General features: G+C 54.0%; 1 protein-coding gene across 1 annotated transcript; it reads left to right on the top strand.

Moving 5' to 3' along the window:
- The first annotated feature begins 19524 nt into the window (after nucleotides 1-19524).
- Nucleotides 19525-24694, top strand: HOXB9 (homeobox B9). The gene is made up of 2 exons (XM_057537044.1): nucleotides 19525-20150; nucleotides 22805-24694. Exons 1-2 carry the CDS (start codon nucleotides 19634-19636, stop codon nucleotides 23038-23040), a joined length of 753 nt encoding a protein of 250 aa, XP_057393027.1. The 5' UTR covers nucleotides 19525-19633; the 3' UTR covers nucleotides 23041-24694.
- Nucleotides 24695-25080: the final 386 nt, after the last annotated feature.

The raw sequence follows: 25080 nt of genomic DNA, 5'->3' as shown, positions 1-25080 counted from the left end.
GGTAGGTAGACGCTCCCTGCCTCCCACCAGCCGCTGGGGGCAGCGACCACGCAGCTCAGGGCGGCGGCGCGGAAGACCCCTCTGGAGCTGGGCAGTCCCCCAGCCGCACTTTGAGCGCCGAGCGGCCACGGCGGGCGTGGGCCACCCGGGTCCACCAGCTCACCTTGAGCTCCTGACCGATCCAGCCTCCCGGGTGGGACCTGGGGCGTACCCGCAACGCCTGCCCCCCAACCCCTGCCGGCTCCCACCGGACTCTTGCTCTCCAAGCGAAGGTGTGTATAAGGGGGCAGAGGGTCGCCTCCCATCCTTCCCTGCGCAACTCTGGCTCCCGGGAGCTGGGTGCTGAGGGCAGCCTTGGGTCCTCTCCGCCGGGTCTCCCGGCTCACAGCCCCGGATTCCAAGCGGTTATAGCCAGAGAGTCAGGGGCCGGCGGCCCTCAGGGGCCTTGTGGGTGGGCGTCGCTTGGAAAGGGACAGTGGTTATTCTTTCTCCACAGAAATTAGAAATTGGCCTGGAACTCTGCGTACAGACGGGAACCCCCAGGCCCCCAAGGTGCAAAATCAGCTCTCTCTCTAGCGGCCTCCTGGAAGGAATGGAGGGAGAATGTTTGGGGAGAGTCTCTTGCTTCGGACGGCCTTTCCACGCAGTAAAAGGGACCTAGATTTCGTTGCCCTCCGGACTGCGCTGAGGCTTGTGTGGCCTTCTGCCTGGGAGAGCCTGTATCTGAATATGAAGGGATGCCAGGCGCCGCCATCTTACTTGAAACTCACACTCACAAAATGATGCGTGTGCATTTTTGTAGAGGGGCTTGTTGTTTATGGGAGGGGGCAGAAGGCAGGGAAAGGATCTCTATCTGTATGGACTGGGCCAATACAAAATTACTCGCCTTTGAAAAGGCATGTAGAGAGAAGCAGGCATAAAGGGACTGCATGGTGGGTATTTCAAGGTCTCCTAGGAATTAGTAATCCTCAGGAGTCAGATAGCAATCCTGTATCAGGGCAGCTGTGCCTCTCAGAGTATTAAGCAATCGTGTAAAGGTTGAGGATTAAGAATTCGTGAAAACATGCAAAAGAGACAGGAAATTATGTTCTCCCAATTGTGCTCAGTAATGTAGCAGATGGGAAATTAATATTTTCACCTATTACTCTCCCCTTCCAAAGTAGAACAGCAGTACACAGTATATTTCACTTATTCCATGTATGGTAAATGTGGAAACATACAGCACAGAATTGTACTTTCCAGTATCAGTAGAAGCACAAAGACCCATAATGGGGAGGAGGTGTTCCCTTAGAGAAAGTCCTGATCCTTGGAGGAAGAGAGTTTGGTGGAAGACAGACAGCTGGGGGCTTTTCCTGATATGATCTTCCCTCTAACTCCCCCTTTGGAGCTGCAGCTCCTCCCTTTCTCTAGACTCTGGAGCACTCGGCTCCAGGTCCAGAGAGGCCTCCTCACTCCCCCAGCCCAGAAAGGATGAAGCCTCCTTCTACTCCCAGTCACATTGCCCTGGGCTCCCCAGGAGGCAGTTGCCCGCAGCCATCTGCCAGGGTTTAGAACCACCACCCGGACACACACATACACCACACACATGCACTCTGCCCCAGAGGAAATGCAAGGAAAAGCTTTACTAGTCCCAGGTTAGGCACTGTGGGAGACCTCAGAGGCCCTTAAGAAGAGCCCCTCACTCTTCCACACTGCAATTTGGGAGACCCAGACCCCCACCCTCACCCCCAGAGTATGGTTGGCAGTTCTGCCTTCTCACTGCCTCAGAAGCACTGACTCCGTGACTCAGGCAGCTGAGAACTTAGTCTCTCACCCACCCTGCCTCCAGCTTCTCTTCCTGGCCTGATTAAAACAATCGTCAGGCTTCAAATGCTGTTGGATTAGAAAGAGAGTCTGATTGTTTTAATCTGTTGGAATCCTCTCCCTCGTTTTCTCCTCTCTCATCACTCTCTTACTCTTGGGTTTTGTCTTCTCTTTCTCCCCAAACATAGAAAGACAGAAAATCCATGGCTCTTCTGGATTTGGAGGGAAGGGACAAAGAGAAAGGAGGGACTATCTGACCCATCCAGGCAGCACCCAGAACTGTGATCCGAAGCACCAAGTCATCATAGGAGACCCTGCCCTCCAGTGCTTAGAGGTTATTTGATTCCACAATCCCCCCTCACCCCCAGGTCCAATGGCACCATTTTCTTTACGAGAAACTAAGGATTTGGGCCTTCTGCAGTTTTCAAAAAATAGGAAGAAGAAAAAAATGCTGTAGTTATTTGGGTGGCCAGATGTGGAGGAAGCAGGCCTGGGCTCACAGAGAAATGAGTCCTCAGAGCTGACAGGGTTGCAGGGCCAAACCTGCCACGATTGAGACTTGGCGAGGGCAGGCTTGGCCCCTGACCCAGCCGGCAAGGGACCCTGGCCTTTTCACCAGGTGGAAGTGAGATCAGGGGGCTGAGGGTCCAGGTTCCTCTCCTGCCTGGCTGCCCTATGGGCTCCAGAGCCCCCAAATCAGGAATAACTGAAAGGAAAACATCCCTGAAAACATCCAGATTTGTAATCTACTTAGGCACCCAGACCCATCCTGAAAACAGTGGAGAAATCTGCCTCCTTGGCTGACTTTCAACTTTGCTCGCTCCATGTGGATGGGTCAGCTTGAGGTTTCAGATCTTGGGGTCCAGAGCTAACTGTCTAGGGAGCTAGACTGTGGGTTGGGGCCTCTCACCTCCTTTCCTCATGCCCCCCTTGCTTCCTTCTCCTCCCAGAGCTTCTCAGAAGGTGACTTGGGCTTTCTTGTAGAGCCATGAAATCGCACAATTTCAGTCCTTGAATGTTGGGTTAAGAACTCCTATTTGGATTGATCAGAGGAGTTTGCGTGTGGAAAATGCTGAGACCAAATATGGTCTGTTAACATAGGTCTTCACTTTTTCCCACTCAGCTGATACCTTGGTGCTTACCAGGTCCACCCCCTGTGAAAGCACCCAGGCGGCTGTGTTCCTCTCTCACCACTGTCTGTAAAGAGAGGGGCAAAAGCCAGTGGGGCCTGAAAGCTGGGACAAATCCCAAGGAGTGGCTGTCCTCAGCCCACTTCCCATCCTTCCCCTGCCTTCTTCTGTCCCCTCCTCAGCTCCAGTTATAGGAATAACAGCCTTTACCTTGCGGGGGTAATTAAGGCCAAAGCACCCCCAGCCCATCCCATTTTGGGGTGGCTCTGAGTCGCCTCCTTCTCATCCCTCCGCTGTTGAAGTACTCGGGCTACTGTTCAAGGCTGAATCTCAGCTGGAGTGGAGGTGAGGGCTTAGTCCGAAATTAACTGGATAGTAAGTAACAATAATGAGAAACATAGCCATGACCTCCTGAACCTCCACCATCCAGAAAAGTTCCTCCTTAAACTATGGTTGAAGCCCCCGCCCCAGTCGGACTAGAAAGGACTGGTCAGAATGCCCGGAACTCTTACAGAGAGAGGAGTCAATATCCAGAGATCTTGTCCTTTAAAACAATAAAAAGGGAGAGGGTCCAAATTTTTACTCGTTAAACCTCTTACCTCTTCCTCAGTCCGTTAGCTCCTTGCCCCGGGTGAGCCGGGATCCTGGGCTCTGGTGTGAACCGGAGGGAACAAGGCTCCTCTGGATGCTGAGATGTCCCTGACTGCCTTGTGCACTGCAGTGGGACCAAGACTCCTGGGGATTGGGTTGGTTGGAGAAGTCTTGGCGAGGAATTTGGAGCCGTTACACCCCTCAGTCCCCGACTCCGGACGTGCTTGGGACTGCGCGGAACACCGCAGGTCCTGCCTAGGGCTCCCTGGCGCTGGGCCAGCGCGGCAGCCCCCGACGGCGCGCACCCTGCGGTGCTCAGCTGGGGTCAGCACCTTCGCCTCCGGGCTGCGCGTGGAGTGAAGATCTCAGTGCAGGGCGCTGGCCTGGCCGTGGGCAGGAGGACTGGAAGGTCGCCAGGCAGGGAGGCGGCCGCCCCGGAGCCGCAGAGTCGGCGTCCGGAGGAGGCTCAGGGGCACCTCAGGACTCCGAGCGCCTCCAGCCGCAGCTTGGCGCCGCAGGGGTGGGATCTGGAAGCCTGGGAGGGTCTAGCACCGAGCCCCGGCCCTCCGGAGGCTGGAGCCTGGCTGAGGGATTAGAAGTGAGTCTTTCAAACCTGGCCGAGGTGTCGGGAAGCGGCATTTACGGAGCGAAGGGAGGTCGCAATTACAAGGTGACCCCCTTCCCCCCGGACGCCGCAACGCCAAGGGCCTGTAGACTCACAACCTCTGCGGTCTAAGGGGAGGAGATGGGGTGGGATGGGGGCTCCGTCCAGCCTCCAGCGCAGGGAGCACCTCGCCCCAAGCGGGATGTCGGCGAGCGGGGACCACCGGAGGCCAGGGCGGGGCGCCCTTTCCGAGGGAGAGTCTTCTTGCTCTCCTGCTCCGAGGGGGCGTGGGCCCTAGTCTCTGGGTCTCGGCGCTCGGCAGCCCCTCAGGAACAGTCCATTTGCTCCCTCCAGGCCGCCCACGCCATGTGCCCCCATTTCCCCGCCCTGGATTTCCCCTCCCCGCGCCCTTCCTCCCCACAATTAACCAACTGGCGAAACCGGTCAGTTCCCAGCGGAGGGCCACCTCTCTCTTCCCAAACCAGCTGATTAATTAATCAGAGCCTTAAGGAGACCTAGGAGTTGTAAAAGGCAGTTTGGAACGAGGGGCCGCTGACTGGGTCAGTAACCTCTCGGTAAAGATGGGAGGGAGGCGTGCCTGGCCGCCTCCGCGCCTCCTCTAGGTCCTTCTCAGCACGCGGGTTTCGGCCTCTCCACCTGCCGCCCCACTCCACCTCCCGCCTTCCTGTCCGGCTGTTTCACTTCGAACTTTGTCATTCTCCATCTTCTCTCTGGCCGCCTTCGAGGGCCCCTTTCTTTGTGTTTGCTTCTGTCTACCTGTCCAGCTGTCTCTCGCGCCCTTTTCCGCGCCCAGCCTGGGCCAAGAGAACTTTAAGGTCATGGCGAGTGGCCCCGGCTGACGGTCTCGGCTCCCGGGTTTCAGACACTGCACTGTAGGCCTGGCTGGAGCTGAGGGAGCAGGAGATCCGGGGAAAACAGGTCCTCCCCCCACCCCATCCCCCCAAGAGCAGGGCATTCGTGAAGGGAAAACAGATCCTGAAACTTTCGGCTCGGACCAACTCAGGACAAGGCAGCAAATGGCTGAAGACCCAGGCTCCAGTGGAGAAAAGCTCCATTTCATTTTCATTAGAGACACAGAGACCTTGCACATCCCTCTACGTGGGCAAGGGTGCATGAGGTGGGGATTGGGCGTTGTGGGCTGCTTGTCTCAGTCCTGGGGTCCTCAAAACCTGTGAGCAGGTGCCTCTTGTTCCGGAGAGGGCTAGGTGACAGTATCCATGTGACCTTGTGATACACATAATTGTTGGCCGGCTCCTTTAATTTATCTCGTCGGGTACCCAAGTCTGTTTCACTGCCTCCCTCAGCATCACATTTGTGGTATTTGTATGTGAATAGTGAATAAAAAGTTCTTAGCATTTTGGGGATCACTGGCTCATACTTTAAAATCTGATGAAACCTATTGAATTCCTCCTCCCCACGGGGAAAAATGCACTTATGTAGTACTCACCAAATCCCATAATTTCAGAGGGTTTCAGACCCTTTGGAACCCAGGTTATGAACTCGTATTTGGATCAATTAAAGAAGTTGGTGTCTGGAAAATGCTGAGACCAATATGGTCAGTTAACTTAGGTCTTCACTTTTTTCCCTGTGGCTGGTATCTTGGTGTTTGCTAGGCCAGCTTTCACCTTTACGAATGCCCATGCAGCAGTGTTCCTCTCCCCACCACTAATGGTGGGGTCTGGGTTCCCAGTGAGAGTTGGTCTTTCCTCCCTCCCCGGGACCAGGAGGCTTGAGTAAATGGGAAGAGCTTTTTGGGGGTGGGGGGAGATGATCTTGGACCAGCCAAGAGTGGCACCAACTGCTAGAGGGAAATCGGGCATGGGCAGCCTCCCAGGGAATAAAAAACATACTGGAACTCCTGGGAAGGGAAGGTTATTTGGCAACAACCCCCTAGATAATGCTGTCTGTGAGCCAAGCAAATGGGGATCAAGCAACAGAATGTTCTTTTGTGTCCCTTATTGATCTACCTATTTGGTTTCCTCAGATACCCCAACTCTTTGTGGGGCTGGAGACTTAGCCAAGGTTAGAAGCTGGGGGGATACTGAACTCTGGGCTAAAAGGGAAAGATGTTTGCTCCCAAACATTTTTGTAATCTTGTTAGTAGGAGCCAAACAGCAGGTGGCCCCTGACATGCCTGGGGGACCTCCTAGTTTCACCCAGACTCAATGCTGTGGCTTGTTTAGACTTAATTCTTTCTCCACAGCCTAGTAAAAGCTTCCTGGCCTTCTCTCCACTCCTTTAAGTTGACCAAGTTAGACCTCCCAGAGTAAAAGTCAGGTTTCTTTGGGGTCTGAGAAGTGAAGAAACTTTCTTCTTCTTGGACTATGTTCAGACAAATTAGGGCAATTAGAACTTATCTGGCTTTATTGCACCCTCCCCCTACACACACACTCCAAACCCCCTCAATTGCCTACACATTTCAAGCAAATGTGACTGGGGGCAGGAAAGACCCCAACCCATTCCTGGTTGCCCCTCTCTGAGCCTGGCACAACTGACACCTACCAGTGCCAGCAGTTCTGGGCCGTAACAAGAAGCCAGTGGTTGGCTAGTAGTATTCAGACCCCTGCCTGAAAATAAAAAGAAAAAATAAACCATTTTCTGCTTGGGACAACTTAAACTGAATAATTCTGGCTGTGAACACCTGACCTAAATGCTTTTAATCAGAGCAGAATATATGCCCATTTGTTCCCTACTTTACTAATTAAAAAAGCTAGTTGGTGTTCTTAGGAATTTCCGACTGAGGGTCAGGGGCCTGTAGACATCTCTCCTCCCTTCCTCACACCCCTCTGCCCCACCCCTCCCCCCACAAGACTATCCCCACCGTGGAGTTGGCCTCCTTCTGACAGAGGATGGGAGGGAACCATCTTCTGACCATCTTGCTCCTCCCCTGCACTGGGACTTTGGCCCTGAAAAGGCGATGCTGCCATTGGCCAGAAGTTCTTGCCCAGCAGGGTTGTCCCCCTTCCCGGGCCTCTGGACTAGTTTCTGGGAGCAGAGACTTCTCATTGGCTGCAAGTCAGCAAGACTAACTGGTGGGGTGCAGCTCCTGCTGGAGCCCCAGAGCTCAGTCCAGTGCTGGGCACACAGTAGGCACTCAGGAAATGTTTGTTGAATGTGGAAGGAAAGTTCCTACCAGACAAAGGTCTGTGACTTGTCTGGGGACCCTCTGAGGCTGGTGCATGGAGAGCTCCAAGGCCTCCTGGCTGCCCAGGAAATGAGCAAGATCTGGTTTTTCTCAGGCATTTCTCAGATGTTCTGTTTTAATTCCAGCTTTCTGGGGTCCCTATTTCTTTTCTACCCATTCTCTAAGGCAGGCTCTTGCTCACTCTGGCAAAGGGAAAAGGCTCATTGAGAAGCTGGATAAGAATATACCACCAGTCCCCAGACCTTTCCCCCAACCAGATCCAGGTACTTCAGGCTAAAGGGAGTTTGAACCTGAAATGAGCCAGATAATTGCCCCAATTCTCTGTTCCTTATTGAAGAGGTAGTTACAGGCCATGAGGTTCAAGGGGCCTCACTTTTATAGACATGGCTCTAAGTCAAAAGAATACATTATACATAGACAGGCTGAGACACACACCCTCCAACCTAGACTGATTCTCTGAGAACAAAGCAGGCTTCCTCCTCCTTCCCCTTGCCTCCCTCCTCCACCTCTTTTCTCCTCCCCCCCTTGTTATTAATAGTTACTTTTTACTCCGTGTTCATCAGGCATTGTGCTAAGTTCTAGATACATTGTATGTTAATTAATCCTTACAACACACTAAGAGTTAAGACATCCAGATTTTGCTGATGCAGAAACTGAGTTACTTTTCCAGGCATGAAGCCTGCGTGTGTGTGTGTGTGTGTGTGTAAAATAAAGTCGATGTGATACTGGCAGACCTGAATGCTCAAGTGGCATAATGAGGATGGAAATAAGGAAAACTGATAACGAGAAGATCTTAAAAGTTTTTGAAATATGGAATATTTTAAGAGAACGCAGTTCCTCCTGCCCTAAAATGAACAAAGAAGTGCTGCAATTAACTGGCTAATTCCGAGCCCCAAATGCTTTCCCTTGAAATGGGCTGATAATGAGGCCGACAGTATGTTCGCAGTTGAATTCGCCTGATGTTGCTCCATTTTCCCCCCCTTACTTTTGCGAATCGATTGGGCAATCACAGTGAGATGCACAGATGCCCCCGGACATGCACAGACTCACACACACAGGAATGCTGACACACACAGACCCAACTTTATCCTGCCTCCGGAGTCTTTTATGACTCAACCCTGGGAATGAAAATAGAGTTTGGAGCGGAATAATGTGCCCGAGACCGGGTAGGGCGCAGCTGCTCCAGATGTGCGCTTGATATTTAGGCTTCCTCGAGAGCCCCTGCCTGACTGGGAGAGGAGCATCTCCCGGGGCCCAGACCTGGGCAGGCGCTGCATCCTCAGTAACCCCACGGTAGGCACGTGCCCTTTGCTGCCACGGCCCTAGTGGCCCCCTCGCCTCTCTTCTTCCCTTCCTTTCCTGCAGAGGATTCTCTGGGACCCCTGTCCTAAGGATAACTTTGGACAAACTTCTCTTAGAGGGCTCTGAAATATAAAATGATGTCTCTGCCTTGGGGGAAGGGGAAGAGCGACCCGTTTCTCCCAACCTCTTCTTCTCAGGTTCTGGATGTCTCTGAGCTCAGACTCAGAAGGACTGGGTCCTGAGCAAGGCTTCTTTTCCCTTAACCCACCCTATAACTTGACTGGCCCCGTTCAAGCCAAGGAGAGTGACCCAACAGCCTGCCCTAAGGCCCCTTTCTTTGGGGTTTATGGGACAGTCGTATATCAGGTACCTTCTCTTAGCCATGGGGTCTCTTTTACAAAGTATTCAAACCTTACAATATCCCCATCCAGTAGATCGTTTTCATCTGGGCCTTTGAAGGCCTAAAGCACTTGCCCATGATTGCACACAGCTAGGGAGGTTATAAGCAGCTTGAGCTGGCCAGTCCTGGAAGGGAAAGGGCCGGACCTGTCTTGGCTCCCGATCTTGGCCAGCCTCTCCTATATCTGGCTCCAATTCCATTATGTGGCCCCCCAAATCTTAAATCCAGAAAATACCAAACTTCCACCATAGACAACCTCCAAAGGCTGTCGTTCTGGAAATGAATTTTGCTTACAAGAAAGACATTTTTTGCTGGGGTCGTCAGAATTTGGAATAAGAACATTCCATTTGGAGTAGAGGACACGTCCTCCAGCCCTGCTTCACCACTTTTAATAACTACTCTGATCTTGGGCTAACCACTTAATTTCTTCGGGCCTCAGTGACTTCTTTTGCATGTTATGGGAGGGGGTTAAAGATTCTGGCGCTGCCCCTGAGCTGGCTTCTGGAGAGATCAAAGGCGATTTGGGCTGTGGAAGGCTCCCCAGAGTCGGGGATGGGGTAGGGGGTGGGGAGCGCATGGAGCCATGATTAGCTGTGGATTCCTTTCCCAGCCCTCACTCGTTTATCGTGTTTCTCTTGCTTGGCAGAGGGCGCCAAAGGCGACTGCGCGGGCGGCCAGCTCCAGGCCAAGCCCAGTGCGCCTGCAGGAGCCGGCCCCTTCAACCCGGCGCGGGACACAGAGCTGCGGGAGAAGGATCTTCAGCGCGGACTCAACGCCAGGGCGCCGCCTAGAGGTCGGCAGCTGCCCCAGCCTCATCCGCCGGCGACCACAGCTGCTTCCGCAGCCACGGCCAGAAATTGGGGGGGAAAAATCCAGCTCGGGTTTCAGGAACACGGCTTCTGGCACCTTTGACTTGTCTGAGACACTCCCCGCCCTTAATGAACCCTAGGAAGGGACGCTGGCCTGGAAGGTCCAGAAATATTTATTCTTGTGACTCTCACTAAATGGGAGGGGGTGGGGGTGGGTCTCAATTTTGGTTTCTTTGAGGATCCCGTGTTGTGCATCTGTGTCTGCACTGCCTCCTCTCACCATCCAAATTGTCCGGCCTCCTTCAATTATGCTAGAACTCTGCTTTATCTTCAAGGAGGGAAGGGAGTAGGGAAAAGTTGCCCCTAAATCTAACGGCTTGGTCATCTACATTTTCAATTTTCAGAATAATTTGGAAATGGACGTGCTTTTGGAAAAGTATTCGGAAAACTTTTGAGGGTGAAAAGAAACATTGCCTAAATGGCCTTTATTCACTAAGTGACCATTAACTCGTGTATGAGTGACATTCAGGAGTGTGCTTGTTGGCACCAGCGCCCCTGTTGGTGGGTGTCTTGTGCTGAGCATTTGAAAGTTGACTGTGGGGCCAGGTGACCTCGGATGAAAAGGCTGCCGGCATCCATGGTTTCAGGTGCTGGAGGCCCCGTGCAGAGAATTTTATTTGTTAAACTGGAATCCATGGCCTGGGTTCTCAGGATGGGGTAAGGGGAAGCCACAAAACTCCTGAGAAGTGTGTGAAATGTGTGTGTGCTCAGGTGTGTCATTCTAAGGCTGTGGTCTCTTCCTTTTGTTCAGATTCCACAGAGACCCAGGTCAGCAGTGGGCAGGGAGCCAGCACACTGACCTGTGTCTGCCCCTCCCCCAGCCTAGGAGGGCAGGGGTGGGTAATAACACTCTTGAATGGTATGGAAACTGCTGCCCCTCAGGTCTGCCCTCCTCCTGTCACTAACTCCCAGAGGCAAATCCTCTCTGATGGAAGGAGTGACTCTTTAAAAATATATAGAGCAAGATGAAGAGTGAAATGAGGGAACTGGGGCACATAATGGGGAGGGGAGCTGGAGGGGTGTCCCCATGCATATCCTGGAATATGAATGTTGGGATGGCAACAAGCCCCTTCCTGTCTTCCGGTTGTTAATGAGCTCCCTGATTCGTCCTTCTTGGTGAAGGGAAGGGACCAGAGGGCATCCCCCACCCCTTGCCAGCTGAGGCAGAGTGGGACTGCCTGCAACATAGTTAACCTTTCAGAAAATTTGGGAACTGTAAACCACAGCCTAGTATTTTCCCGGTCCATTCCACTTTTTATCCATTTTTTAAAAATTCCCAGTAGTGCTTTAGGGCCTTTTCTTGGAGGGGGAGGTGGTGGAGTTGGCTGGTCACGCAGGTCCACACCTGTGTGTCTGTGTGAGGAAGGTGAGGGTCAGTGCACCAAATTCCCACCTGGGCCTGCAGCTAGGCCTCAGTCCTGTACCCAAGACTTGCCTGAGCCTCTTAGACCCGAATCCTTGGTTGTTTTGTGAAGAACTGGGAGGCATGGTGCAATTCCTTTGCTCTCCCACCCCGAAGCGCACCTAACCAGGCCCCTCCAGCAGACAAAGTGAGCAAGAAATCAATAGCTTTACTCTTAGTTATCTGGAGCCCAAGGCGAAAAGGGATTTTTCTTAGTTTTGGTTCACATGGTCGAATTGCGATTCCAAATCCAGATTCCACAAAGTTTTGTAAAAAAACGAACGGCTCAGAGCAGAAAAGAACTATGGAGAGGATTAGTGGAGGTCCGGGTAGCGGTCATTTTTGTTTGATTTTGAGGCTTTTAAGGAGCCGGAGAGGAGAGTAGACGGTGGCAGAGCTCGGCAGAGGCCAGCTTGGACACTACTAGGCCCTGGCTGTCACTTCCACTTCGGCGAAGACCGGCCCCTCCGTTTCTCCTCTGGGCACCCTTGCCGGGCTCAGCCCCCTCAGACCTTCGGACTCCCCTCTCCTCCCTTCCAGCAAGTACCTGGCAATAAATGGGGCGGGGCAGGGCAAAGATCTGGTGGCTAGAGACGAAAAAGGAAAAAACCCGCTTTCGGCGGAAAGATGCAAAGAACGGAGGTCAGGGCGTGGCTGGCAGAGCCCGAGCTTTAGCAAGCAAGGACCGGGGCGCCTAGCTCTGCCTCGCGAAGAGCTGGGAGCCGAGCCGAGGACGTGCGCGGGCTCGGTGCGTTTTCGGTGCGGGCGGTGGCCTCCAGCCCTCGCGAGCGCCGAGCAGGCCGACCGGGCGGCGGGGAGCGCGGGCCAAGTCCGAGGCCAGGCCGCTTCTCTCCACGCGGACACGGTCCGTCCGGCGAAAGAAAGGGGCCGAGCGGGGCTTCCACGGCTCGTAAACTGGTTTCCCCTTCCTTTAACCCGCCCCCGGCCGTCTTTCTTTTCAGGACAGGAGGGGATGTAAACCGTTTGAAGTTCATCAACACGGTGAAGTTTTATTGTATTTCCTGTCCCCAAGATTTATACCCGGGAGGGGGAGAGGGCGGCCCCGCAGACTCCTCCGCTCCCTCGGACTTCCCCGTCGGACACGTGGCCGCTGGGACCCTCGCCTCCGGGGCGAGGCCGAGAGGGAGCCGGGCCGGGCGGGATGGGACCGCTCGCTCCACGCCTCCAGCCCCTTCCGACGGTCGCTCCCGCCCAGCGCTGCCGCCGCTGCCCAGGTAAGTCCGCCGCGCGGCCCGCGCGGCCGCCGCCGGGTGCGGAGTGTGCGCCGGGGCACCTGTGAGGGTGCGGGGTCTGGAGGGGCGTAGGTGGCAGTAGGGGACATCAGTGGGGGCGGGGAGCGAAGGGCCCAGGCCGAAGGTCCGGAAGGAAGGAGCAAATTTTCCGGTTTCATCTGTGAATTCAGAATAGCTTGTCTTACCTGGGACAGCTCAGCCTCTGTGGAGCCAGGGCAGGGTGACTTCCTGGCGACCGCTCAGGTCAACCCGCTTTCCCTTCCAGTCCTGGGTTTCTGTTTGCTCCCTAGTGTTCCTGATACTTTCTCCCGCTCTGCTTTTTGGCTCCCTCTCCGACTGTCAGTTTTTCTCCGCTCTCTTGTCTATCCCCGGTTCAAAGTTGGGGTCTGATGTAGGGCTTGAAGATTTGGCCTCTCAGAGCTACCCTGGGTGACTCTGGAATAGAGGCAGTAGCCAGATGGTGACCATAGACATACCTTGATAACAGTTTGAAGTTGAGAGAGAAATCTTTTTGGCTGTGGAGACCTCCAGCTGCAGAGACAGAGGCTGAGAGGCAGTGACCAAGCAGGTATATCCCCAGGGCCCTGCCCAGGCCTGAGGCTGGGTCTAGGGTCCCCTCTGACCAGGGCTCCTTGGAGAGAGTGAAAGTTCCTGGAATCTGAGCTGCCAGGACCAGCTCCAGCATGTTTTTGCCTGGAGTCCTGCCTCCAGTTCTTTGGACATGTTGTTTACTAGCAACTGTGTTCTGTTTGGGAAGAGGTGGAGGAAAATGGAGTTAGCTGGCCACCCCTTTGGGCCCACAAAAATGGCTGCAGGGGCCTGCCCCCAGTGAGCCCTTGACCCAGAGCGTGAACTGGAACTGCTGAGTGAATTAGGTAGTTTCATGTTGTTGGGCCTGGATTTCTGAACACAACGACATTAAACCACCCGACTCACGGCAGTTACTGCTCCTCGCTTAGCTGGAGGAGTGGGGGTGGGTGGGTGGGTAGTGAAGCAGAGTCAGGACTACTGTATCACCCTTGCAACATGGTGAAGAGGTTTGATGTCCCTAACCCAGGAGCAGCAAGAATGTTCCCTGGAGAAGAGAGCTGGGATGTTCTAGGGTGTCTTCCACTTCTGTATTTGTTTACATGTGTGTTGGGAGGGAAAGGGGGAATGAGGAGCATTGCACTCTCCAAAGGCACATTTCTGGGCTGTTCTACAGAGTCAGAAGGATTTGAGTTGGGGCTTCAAGCTTCCGGCTTGGGCTCCTATGTACGTCCAGACTTTCCAAAGAAAGTCTCCCCAACTTGGCAAATGCTTGATTTCAACAGAGAAACAGGGGGTCCTTGAGGTCTTTGTAACTTTTTGCGGGGTAGACAGGGCTCCACCTCAACAGGAAGCTTCAGGTCCTTGAAGAGGGCTCAGTCTGTCCCATTCTGAAAGGGAAACATCAGAATCCCTTGCAGACTCAGCCTACAGGCCCCCAGGGTCCTTTCTAGGGCCCCCTAGTGGGACAGAGGTGGGTCCAAAAAAGTCCTCCCTTTTCCCATCCCTCAGCTGGCCCCTTCCCCACTGAGTGGCTAAGCCTCCCCTGTAGACCCTTGGGCTGGGCTACGGGTATACGCAGGTCTGGAGGGCCACCTCCCCCACACAGAGGGGCCCGTCTTGCAGGCTAGTGGGGACCCTAGACTGTTCGACAGTTCAGCCCAGACTGATGGAGTGGCAGGAGATGGCACAGGGGCGGGTGGGACGGGGCAAAGCTGTGATACCCTCTTTGACCCCAGCCCTCTCCAGGCTGCTAGCTCTCTGCCCAGGAAAGGAGTAACTAGAAGTGCTGGCAGAAGGAGGGGTACAGTACAAAGCATAAGCTTTTGTTCCCAAACTTGTTCCCCTGCTTCAGCCAGAGGAAAGGCGGAAAGGGGCCTGGGGAAGAGGCTCGACCGGGTGGGGCTCTGGCTCTGGGCTGACTTGGAGGGCGAAGGGTGTCTCTGAATAAGTGGACCCTGCTAGGGTAGAGGAGGCCCTTGGGAGACCCACCCTCAGCCTGGGAGGAAATGCAGCCCTCAACCCACTGTCCTGGTGAGCAAAGGCCAACAATGCTGTCCCTTGGCATTTTCTTATCCTCTGGTCTGGGTGAAGATGGTCTGGAGTGTCCTGCTGCCTACCATCCTTCTCCTCCGGCCTCTCACAAAGCTGCCCAGCCACTCAGAGCCTGACTGTCTTCCATCACTGGCGTCCCTTTGCCACCCCCTCCCACGAACAGTGCTGTAAAAAGAAAAAAGGGGGATGTTAGAGAGAAAGGAGGAAATAAAGTCTTTGGAAAGCAGAGTTTTACAACAGCCTCAGGTTTTATGGAAGCAATTCCGTAATAACCTTCTACCTGCTCAGCTCCTTTCCGCCCCGCCTGCCGCCCACCCCGTTTGGCCTCCTGGATGCCCCCTCCCGAAAAGTCAGCCACCCCCACCCCAGCATTCCATATTCCTGGTGGCTGATAGTTGGTAAGAAGATTCCCGAGTTCTGCTTGGGCCGCTGAACTCTCCGTCCTTCCTTTCACCTCTGACATCCTGGGAGGAAGGTTTGGGAGAAGATTTCGTTACTTTACAATTAAAATCCCCACTTGGAGGGTGTGGAAGCACTAAGGATTGAACCCATGTGTGCAGATTTGATGTGATCCCTTTTGGAGTCTGTTGTGTGTAATGGGTGAAGATTCTGGGGGCCTTGATTTCTTCACCCCTGGAGCAAGTGTCCCCACACCTCTTTCTTTCCCACAGTGGGTCTGGACTCTGATTCTGGGTCAGAAGACATAACTCCAGGTGCTTGGGGACATAGACGTGGGGACTTTTCTAATTTCGTTGTACACAGCAGTGCTTTTGTTATGACCTCCACAGTTACCTGAGAGCTTTCACATTCAACTCATTTCTGTCCACTGGTCAGATTCACACTTGTGTGGGACACGCTTGTGCACAAGTAACGGTGCCTTCATCCCCGTGTTCATTGCTACCATGAAATAAGCATCACACGATGTACTCTGTCCCTGCGGTTTTGGGTAAGAGACACAGTAAAGGATTTCGTGGTCAGACAAAAAAGTCACAAAATTTCATGACCTGCCCTGGGCCAGGAATTTCTTTCACCTTCCAGAGAAATATTTTAGAAGGAAGTTGTAAAAGAATCCAGATTTAAGTCACATGTGTTTGCGGATACGGTATATATTTTGCTTGAATATCAAGTCAACAGGCAGATTTTCAAGTGAAGCTTCTGAATCAGTTGATGTTTTATAGCCACAATTCAAGTACGCAAATACTCAAGTTTTTTGCCCTTTCTGTAAGTGTGTGATGGTTATAAAAATGTACACACAGGCTTTTGGGTCATAGATCTTATATGAGCAGAATTGTAAGCCCATATCATTCAGAGGGGTTATACACGCATCACGTATGCACCATTAGATCTTACATACAAATGCCCAAGCACAGTTAGTATTATAGTTGCGTGGATTTATTTATTACATATTCTATACACAACATAGAGCACAGCACATGTGCACACTGGGTTCCCCATAAAGAAATATTGATTTGAAATATAGGTACAGGAAACACATCTATTCAAGTACGCATGCATAAATTTCAGCTTAGCTTATCGATTAAAAAACGTTCCCCCTTCTCCACTTATTGTTTTTCTTTTTCTTTTTTCTCCTTGCTTTTATTTCCTTCCCTCTGCTTAGATTTTCTCTCTCTTCTTATAGTGAAGGGCCTTTCCAAAAGCAGACCTTAAACCACAGGCACTCACCGGCTGGTCCTGGCCAGGGCTGGCCTCTGCTTTCCCCATCTCGGCATCCTTCTTGGTTCTTGGCTGCTCTGGGACCTACTGTGGCCAGAAGCTGTAGCTTTTCCCTGCCTGCCCTTCCTGGAACTATCAGCTCCTGGCCCCAGCTGTGTTCAGGCGCAGTGCTGGTGCAGGGAATGGCAAAAGGCTTCGAGAGGGTTTTCCTTCTTTCTCTTTAGGACTGGGGGGAGGTGGGGAGCAGTTTGGTCTCTCAGGGCAAAGTGACTCCCACTCAAGCAACCCCTCTATTAAGCAGCTCTAGAAGCTGGGCTCCAGGGGCCGCAACTGTTTGCTTCTCTCTGTCATGGTGGGTACCATTGTCTGGGAGAGAAAAGTATGTTTTGGGGGGTGGTCCTCAGAGTACCCAAACAAGGGGCTTCCTCTCAGCTGACCCTTTAATCATTTGCCTGAGCTGGAATTGAGCTTCAATTTGAGGCAGCAGTGCTTTCTAGAAAGCCTGGCTGAAGTGGGACTCCTTGCTTGCTGTATCTGGGTCCCCACCTGGAGGAGATGAGAGCTGGGGCACAGACTCCAGGGCTTGGGTGCTATTTCATTCTCTTCCCTCCAGAGCCACCTCTCCTGAGAAGACGACGAGACCTCCAAAACCTGTCACTTTGGAATTATTTCCACCCTCCAGCTCGTTTGTGAGCAAAGACTAAGTTCTGGTCTCAGAAAAGAGGCCTGGGTCCCCTCCTTACCCAGCGCACCCAGGAGCCACCAGGGGTTAGGGACAACTCACCAGACAACCAGCAACCCACAAACCTGAACCCTGTCTGCTGGGACACTCCACCCTTGTAGAGCACAAGTCATGAGCCTGAATGTTCTTCTTCCTCTAACTTCTTCCCTAAACTAAGTGGCTCTCTCAACTTCTCTCTTGTTGCAAAGAGAGACAGCGGCAAAGCCAGGGCCAGAGTGGGAACCAGAAGGGCTGCAGCCAGAGCCCAGCGTCTGCACAGCCTGGGTCTTAAGAACAGCCCAGTGCTATGACTTTGCCATAAATAAAAAAGCCCTTGCCCACAGCCCACATGTCCTTTTGGGCCCTAATTTATATACTACAGAAAGTCATATACTCAAGCCCGCCATGCTTCATAACACCATTATTTACAGCAGGAGAGGAGTTTTTGGGTTTTTTTTTCTGAAGAAGAATATATTTATTACAGGTAAAGCCAACAGCAGACTCCATAGGTCTGGCAAGTCGAGAACAGGTGCTTTGCCTTAACTGTGATTCATTCACTAGGCGCCCAGCTTTTTCCGCTGGCGAGTCCGGGGAGCTCCCTAGACTTTCCCAAGCGTCCATCCGCTACTTAGAAGAATTTGCATCGGATTTCCCACTTGGGTCCTATGGAAAAAGCAGATCTTCACGATGTTTGGTTCCGGATCTGCTGGGCTGTCGCCCTCGGAGAGCTGGAGTGGAAAAGGAGGGGGCCGGCTGGGCGCCGGCATTGATCTTTAAAAAATCATTTTGAAATCGCCATAATGTGAAGAAATATGGCGCTTTGCCCTCGTATTTCACACGTAATGACACGAGATGGCTTCATTTGGAAAGAAAAGCGGGCGGGAGTGTGTGCGTGTGCGGAGGTGATCTGCAGCTTTCTGCACGGCAGACGGGTACATGGCCAAAAAGATAAAACCTCAAATTAGAATGCTTCCGCTTTTGTTAAAACGACAGGACTGGGGCAGCCTATCTTATAAGGACCCAGGGTCGGAGAATGCTGAGAAAATCGGCCCCATCCTGCCCAAAACCCAACCGGAGAGGATAGGGTCTGTCCAGGGGCTGCACCTCCCTGAGAGCCCACACCACGAGAAGCCACGGCACCCGGGGCAGAAGCCGGAGGAAAGATGGCTGGAGATGGGCCAGGAAGCCCGCCGGTGGCCCCGAGGGAGCCCCAGCGCAGGGCCGCAGAGGAGATACTAATAAAGCCGGCTATTTAGAAGCTCCTGCGAGAGAGTCTGCAGGAGGGAAAGTGGCGGGAGGGCGGGAGACTGACCCTACAGGCTCCCTGTCTATGCTGGTGTCCAATACAGCGTGTTTGGAAATACTTCCGAGCAGGAGAGGCGAAAACTCCGACTCACCTCCTTCCCCACTGGGTGGAAGGGGAGATAACTCTGGACCCCTTCCCACACCTCTGCTCTGCTGACACTTTAGGGAAGTTCCCTTAACCCTTTCTCCTGTTCAGCTCCCCAATCTGGGCAATTTTAAGGGTCTGTTATTCAGTGGAGGAAAGGAGAAATGGCTATGCACCCCCCTTTCCTCTGACCAGGGCCAGAGAGGGGCCCAAAAAATTTAAAGGAGCTTTGACTATCTGTATTAAACTCGTTCAGAGGCTCAACTTCCCAGGGGCTGATGAATCCCTTTAACCTCATGTGGGTTCTAATTTCAGGACAGCTAAATGTTAGGACAGGATCTTTGGACACGCAGGCCCTTTTATTCCCTTCTCTCCTCCCTCAGCCACTGAAGGGTCAGGAGAAACTCCCAGGCCTACAAAACTCCCAAACTAGTTACAGAGTCCCCTCCAAAGCAGACAACATCCTATAAAATCCCAACTTCTCCCCCATCTCTTTTACTTCATCTCCAGTGGCTTGCTGCTGCGCTGTTGTTTAATAAATATCTGGTGTCAGGGGACAGAGAAGAGGAAAGGAGAGCCGGCGGGGTGGAGTGGAGGTGTGTTTGTGGGGGGGACGGTACCACCTCCTCTTTCTTTAATTATGCCCTGGGCCTCTCCGGCTGCTCCCCAGGCTGGGGCTCGCTCCCTCCCTCTGTCCTGCGCTCCCTCTCTCCCTCCCGGACCCGTCTGGGGAGAGGGCTCCACAGCCGGCGTCCCTCCCGAGGCAGCCCGCTGCTTTCCCTCCGCCTCTCCTCCGCCCCCGCCGCCCCATGTCGAGAACGGCCCCCCTTCCTGCAAAAGGGGGGGGGCCGGCCGGCAGCTCGGGCTGAGGTTACGTGGCCGCCGGAGCCCTGACGTGATAGCACATTGCATCAGCATAAAACAATCCATCCTCGATATGGAATGCTGTGCGGATGGATGACAGCGAGAGCGCAGCCCCCTCGCCCGATTGATTTATGTCGGAGCTGACGCTTTATCAGGCAGTCGGAAAAACTTTGACCAATCATTTTGCAAGGAGCGCTGAGCCAGGCTGCTCCACTGTACTTTGTTGGCTGAGAAGTTGAGCAGGGGTGGGGGTGGGAGGGTGGGGGGCTGGGGGGGTCGCGTCCGAAAGCCCTCACACCGGTCCCGGTGCCACCTCTCCCTGCTTGGGCGCCGCGCGCGAGCGCTTCCCTTCCCCCTGCGAGCGCCCGGATAATGTCTGAGAATGTCCATTTCTGGGACGCTTAGCAGCTATTATGTCGACTCGATCATAAGTCACGAGAGTGAGGACGCGCCTCCAGCCAAGTTTCCTTCCGGCCAGTACGCGAGCCCCCGGCAGCCGGGCCACGCGGAGCACCTGGAGTTCCCCTCGTGCAGCTTCCAGCCCAAAGCGCCGGTGTTCGGCGCCTCCTGGGCGCCGCTGAGCCCGCACGCGTCCGGAAGCCTGCCGTCCGTCTACCACCCCTACATCCAGCCCCAGGGCGTCCCGCCGGCCGAGAGCAGGTACCTCCGCACCTGGCTGGAGCCGGCGCCGCGCGGCGAAGCTGCTCCTGCGCAGGGCCAGGCGGCGGTGAAGGCGGAGCCGCTGCTGGGCGCGCCTGGGGAGCTGCTCAAGCAGGGCACGCCCGAGTACAGTTTGGAAACTTCGGCGGGCAGGGAGGCCGTCCTGTCTAATCAAAGACCCGGCTACGGGGACAATAAAATTTGCGAAGGAAGCGAGGACAAAGAGAGGCCGGATCAAAGTAAGTTATAAAAAGTGAGGAAATACCCAGGCCGAAGGCCAGGCGAGGGGGAGGGGAGGGGAGGGGAGAGGCAATAAACTGCGGACAATGTGAAGGGAAACCGCGGCGACGGCCGGAGAGCGAGCGGGGGCGGAGGGAAGATGGAGGGAGGCAGCTGAGTGCCCCAGAAAGGGAGACTGAGGCCGCTGGAGGAGCGCCGCCCCCACTCCTCCAAGTCCACGGGGGACCCGGGGCGCAAGGACCAGCTCGCCGCTCTCTCGGCCTCCCTTCCCCCACGCCCCCGAGGCCCGGGCTGAAAGCCCGGGAAGAAGCCGACCACCGCCGGCTGGGAGAGGAGCTGGCGGGGCCGGGGAGGCAGCCAGCGAGGCCGAGAGCCCGCGCGGGCCAGGGCGGGAGCGCACCGGGCTGCCGGGCACCGCACGGCTGGCAGAGCTCCCCGCGCCACGCGCACACCGTAAAAGCCGGCCAAGGGGTAGAGGGAGGGGGCTCATTAGGATTTTATTTGCGATGCAACAGCTTGACGGAGGATTGTTTTTAGCAGATCTCGGTCAGTAGCCGCTCAGGGTCCGCAGCCGGCGCCGGGAGGGGCGCGGGAAGCCCAGGACCCGGAGACTGAGCCCCCTCCCCGGATGCGCCGGCCCCTCCCCGGGAGCCTTCCCTCCGGTCGCCCCCTCCCCTCCGTGGCATCCTCGCCTGGTTTGCAGCTTCCTTTTCTGCGGCTCCCGCTGCTCTCCGTGGGGCTCCCTAGCCCCAGCCAGAGCTGTCCGCCTCGCAGGGAGTTGGGAAATCGCTTCCGAACTTCGCGGCCGACCGGCTGCGTGAAGGAGAGATCCCGAAAGGACCCTGGGGAGTAGAAGGGTGGGGGGAAGAGAGGCTTGCCAGAGAGGCTAACTTTATCCTCGGAACGTAGTTTCTCACCATCTCCCACCCCTCCAAACGCACCCGCGCCAGGAACCGAAGTCTGGCTAATTTCCAGGATGTGCTGCTCGCTAAGGGCGGCAGGAGGGGAGTCGGCGGATTTTTCGTTTTTTAAGGTTGAGAAGGGCAAATTGGTCGGGGCTCTTAGCCCCCAAACAATAACCTTCAGGATGGTGGGCACAAGTCCTCACCCCTTACTCTTTTTGGAGAGTGAGGGTCAGATCTTTTAGTCTCTGCTTGCCCTGCCGGATTTCCCATCAGCAGAGTGGCCCACAGGCCCTTTGGGGGTGCCCTTGCCTGCTGGAGGGTAGAGAACTGCCCAACTCCCCTGAGGTCTCTGTGAGGTCCCACCAACTCCAACCTGCCAGGTTGAATCACAGGAGTTGGCATTTGGGTAACACACGGCTCTTCCCAAACCCTCCCTGCTCACACCCAAACAGAACCCCCCCCACCCCAAGCCCACAAACTCTACCTGGAAAGTCCATTAGTGCAAGGCAGCAGTTTGGCTAGGATCAATTATTAACAGTTTTTTTCCTCTTTCATATTTAATGCGGCTGTGGGTCCCATCCCAGGCAATCACATTAAGGAAATAGCGCTGCAAATTGGTAAGACACGGTACTTAGCGCAGGATGAACCAGATTTTTTTTTTTTAATATTCAGTGCTTTTCATTTGGGGTGAAGGAATCTAGTAGAGGGTGGCTGTTATTTTTAATTGGCTCTGCTTTATTTGGCAACTTTTCTGAGTTCAGGGGTAAGGAGAAGAGAAGCCTGTATATATGTTTGTTTCCTCTTTTTCCCCCTCTTCTACTCAGTCACCCCTTCCCTTTCTCTTTTCCCTCTCACCACATGGAGCCAGGTGGAGTTAGCTATGCTCTGAAGGACTTATGTTACCCCCACATGATCCATGGCTCCCCCCCTTAGGACTGGACCAATCTTGCATCCCAATTTCCCTGAACTTACTTTAACCAAACTGCGAGCTGAGCAGGAGTGGAAAAGAAGACTATTGCAACCATAAGTTATCTGTGAGCCTCCAGCACTCCCTTGTCCACAGGCTGGAGTTGATAAATGGTTGCAATTGGGTTGCATGTGAATTGGAGTGTGCTGGATGTTTGTGTCTCTAAATGTGAATCCCTATTTGTGGTGTGTGTGGGGGGGTGGGCAGTGAGATATCTGCACAGACACACATGGCTGCTGCCATGTGGCCAAGAGATGCAAGCTTGTGATCAAGGCAGGAGGGTGCACTCAAACTGGACCGGAGGGCCAGGAGGTCTCTTGGCTGTGGCTGAGCAGAAGCCACTCTCCTCTCCCCCAGCCCAGTCCTTCTCTCACCTCTCAGACCTAGAGCCAGGACCCTTCAGTCAGCCACCACTAGTTAGTCTGGTAGAGCTGGTGGGGGAGAGGGCTTTAGCCAGGCTGGGCTCTGACCTAAGTCCTAACCAGTTCCGACCCAAGGGGAGAAAGAGACTGAGTGAGGACCTGGGGGCAAGCAAAGCTTTGCAAGTGGTGAGAAGCCTGGCACACGTTTGGCTCCATCCTGTCCAAATAACGCACCTGGAGTACCTATAGCAACTCTTGGCCCATCTCTGGAAGACTTTCTGGGAACCTGAAGGCCCAGGTGCCCCTTTCTCCAATGTAAGATGGGGAGTGGAGACCAGGGGTGCACCCTCTTGGAAGGAGAATACAGGGGCCCTTCACCCCCTTTCCTTTCTTTGATTCTATTGCTGCTTCTCTTTCAGCCAACCTCTCCGCCAACTGGCTGCACGCTCGCTCTTCCCGGAAAAAGCGCTGTCCCTACACCAAATACCAGACGCTGGAGCTAGAGAAGGAGTTTCTGTTCAATATGTACCTCACCAGGGACCGTAGGCACGAAGTGGCCAGACTCCTCAATCTGAGTGAGAGACAAGTCAAAATCTGGTTTCAGAACCGGCGGATGAAAATGAAGAAAATGAATAAGGAACAGGGCAAAGAGTAAAGATTCCCCCCAGCCCTCCCCACCCCTTCCCCATCTCATGCTTATTTATAAGGGATGGCTGTGGAGCCTGTGCTGTCTGGGATGTGTTCAAGTGAATGGGGAAGGGGGTCTTTTTCTTCAAAGTCCTTTTCTGCATCTAGAGCCTCTCTCCTTTCCTTTGCCCTCACCTGTCCTTCTCTTCTCCCTGGGCCTCAGGAGGGAGTTTTATTGATTTAGAAGGTAGATATAGTTGGTTCCTAAGAAGGTGATGGGCCCCAAGGAAAGAGTGCCCCTAGTAGAGCCCCTAGCAACCCTCTTAATTTTCCTGGGAAACCCCAGCCCCTCACTTCCAGCCTGCTTGTTTCCCCCCTGCACCTATCCCAAAGTCACCCAGGGACACTCCAACTGCACACAGCCCAACAGACGTCCACCTGCAAAAAGCCTGGAGCCCACAGTAACAATGGGAAGCACTCACAGTCAACACTCAAATGAAGTGGCACCCTAAATGCAGACCATCACACCCCAAATCTGGTGGAATAGCCCACAGACCATCAGGCAAGTCCAGGGTCTGCCCCTGATGCAATGCACACCAAGAAGAAGTCTATTGACACACTCCTGAATGAGGCGCTGCAGCTCAAAAGGCCCAGCATCACACCACCATCCCCACGGAATCCTTAACTATACCCGGCATGGACTCAAGGGCGAGTGGGGTAAATTCAGCTCCCAAGCTGGTGGGTTAGAAAGGGCAAGGAAAGGCAGCGGTGGTCTTATGAGAGTCTCTTAGGTTTTATGAAGGTAGTCCACATATACACATTTTGCTGCAGGAAATGTTTAATTCTGCATGTTGTTTTCCTCTCCTTCCAACAAAAGGAGGTCAGATCGTGGGTCGTAAGCCTTGACAATGTCGTCCTCATGTTCATCTGTGCCCCGCTTGACAGAGACTGTAGCTTCTCTTGCTCAACACCAGCCCTGCATTCTTCCGCATCCTCCCCAGCTCTGAAATCAACTCTGTTCGGCCAATCCACCTTGCACCAGCGAGTCAAGTCACCCCTGTAGAAACCCCCCTCCACCCTCCATCCTCTGCTAGCTCTACCCCTCCATAGGCAGAAAAGCCAAGTCAGGAGAACCCGATGGAGAATTTATTGTGAATCGATTCCCGGGCTCCTCTTCAGAGCAAGTTGTGGAGGATAGGGAGGAGCAAAGTCTCCCCGGGTGCGCGGAGCTTGACTTCTTCCTCCCGTCCTGCCCAGTCTGACCCCTGCGGAGGAGCCCCGGGCTTGTCAGCTGCCACCCCAGCGCAGAAGCGCAGAGACCAGCCCCAGTGCCTGGCTTTGCCTCCCGAGACTCGGGCCTGGATGGCGATATGCGCGCGCACGCTTCTGGGGAGCAGTCCCGCTTGCTAAGGAAAGAGGCGAAATCGCACCTAAGTATTAGGCTGGAGCTTACTCTCGGCTTTCTTTCCTCCCCCTGCTACCCCACCTCTCCAATCCCCTTCAATTCATGGACTCTCGCTCCTGCTTCTCCCAACCCTGCAAGGGGACATTCCAGTAGAACTTCTTTTGCTTTGTCGGTGGCAGTCGTGAAATTGTGCTGTGTTTTGTGATTTCTTTGGGGGTGACTGTCTCGCCTGTTTTCAGTTGTTGCTTATATGGGAGGGTTGTGGGTGGGAGTGGGGAGGGCGAGGGGCTTAGAGCTGATTGTTCGTTTTGGAAGGAAAAAAACAAAGAAAAAGAACAAAAAATATATATCACTCTAGAAAATAAATATCTCCTGTGTGTCATTCTGTGTTGGCTCGCCTCACCTGACCAGAGGTAGAGATGCTAGCTCCAAGAGGGTGGCTTGGAATAAAGAGAGAGTCCTGTGCCCAAGAGGTTGCAGGGTGGGCTTCCTAGTGGAGCTGAGAGCTGGTCCAGACCAAGGTTCCCAAGACCACTGCTTAAACTGAGCAAGAGCCTTCCAACAGGAGAGCTGGGAGACTGGAGGGGGAGAAAAGGAAAGATTAGTGGTTTGGAGAGGGGTCTGGGTCTGCAGGGGGCAATGAGAATCGTCCTCTTAAGTTGC

The sequence above is a fragment of the Balaenoptera acutorostrata genome, chromosome 20 (genome assembly GCF_949987535.1).
Source record: "Balaenoptera acutorostrata chromosome 20, mBalAcu1.1, whole genome shotgun sequence".
Taxonomy (NCBI): Eukaryota; Metazoa; Chordata; class Mammalia; order Artiodactyla; family Balaenopteridae; genus Balaenoptera; species Balaenoptera acutorostrata.
This window is presented reverse-complemented; position numbering and strand designations above follow the sequence as displayed.

What these genes read in the sequence shown, in the direction of transcription:
- HOXB9 (XM_057537044.1), top strand. Translation starts at nt 19,634, where the DNA reads ATGTCCATTTCTGGGACGCTTAGCAGCTATTATGTCGACTCGATCATA. An exon ending in CAAAGAGAGGCCGGATCAAA is followed by an intron (nt 20,151 to 22,804) that starts GTAAGTTATAAA and finishes CTTCTCTTTCAG; the next exon opens with CCAACCTCTCCGCCAACTGG.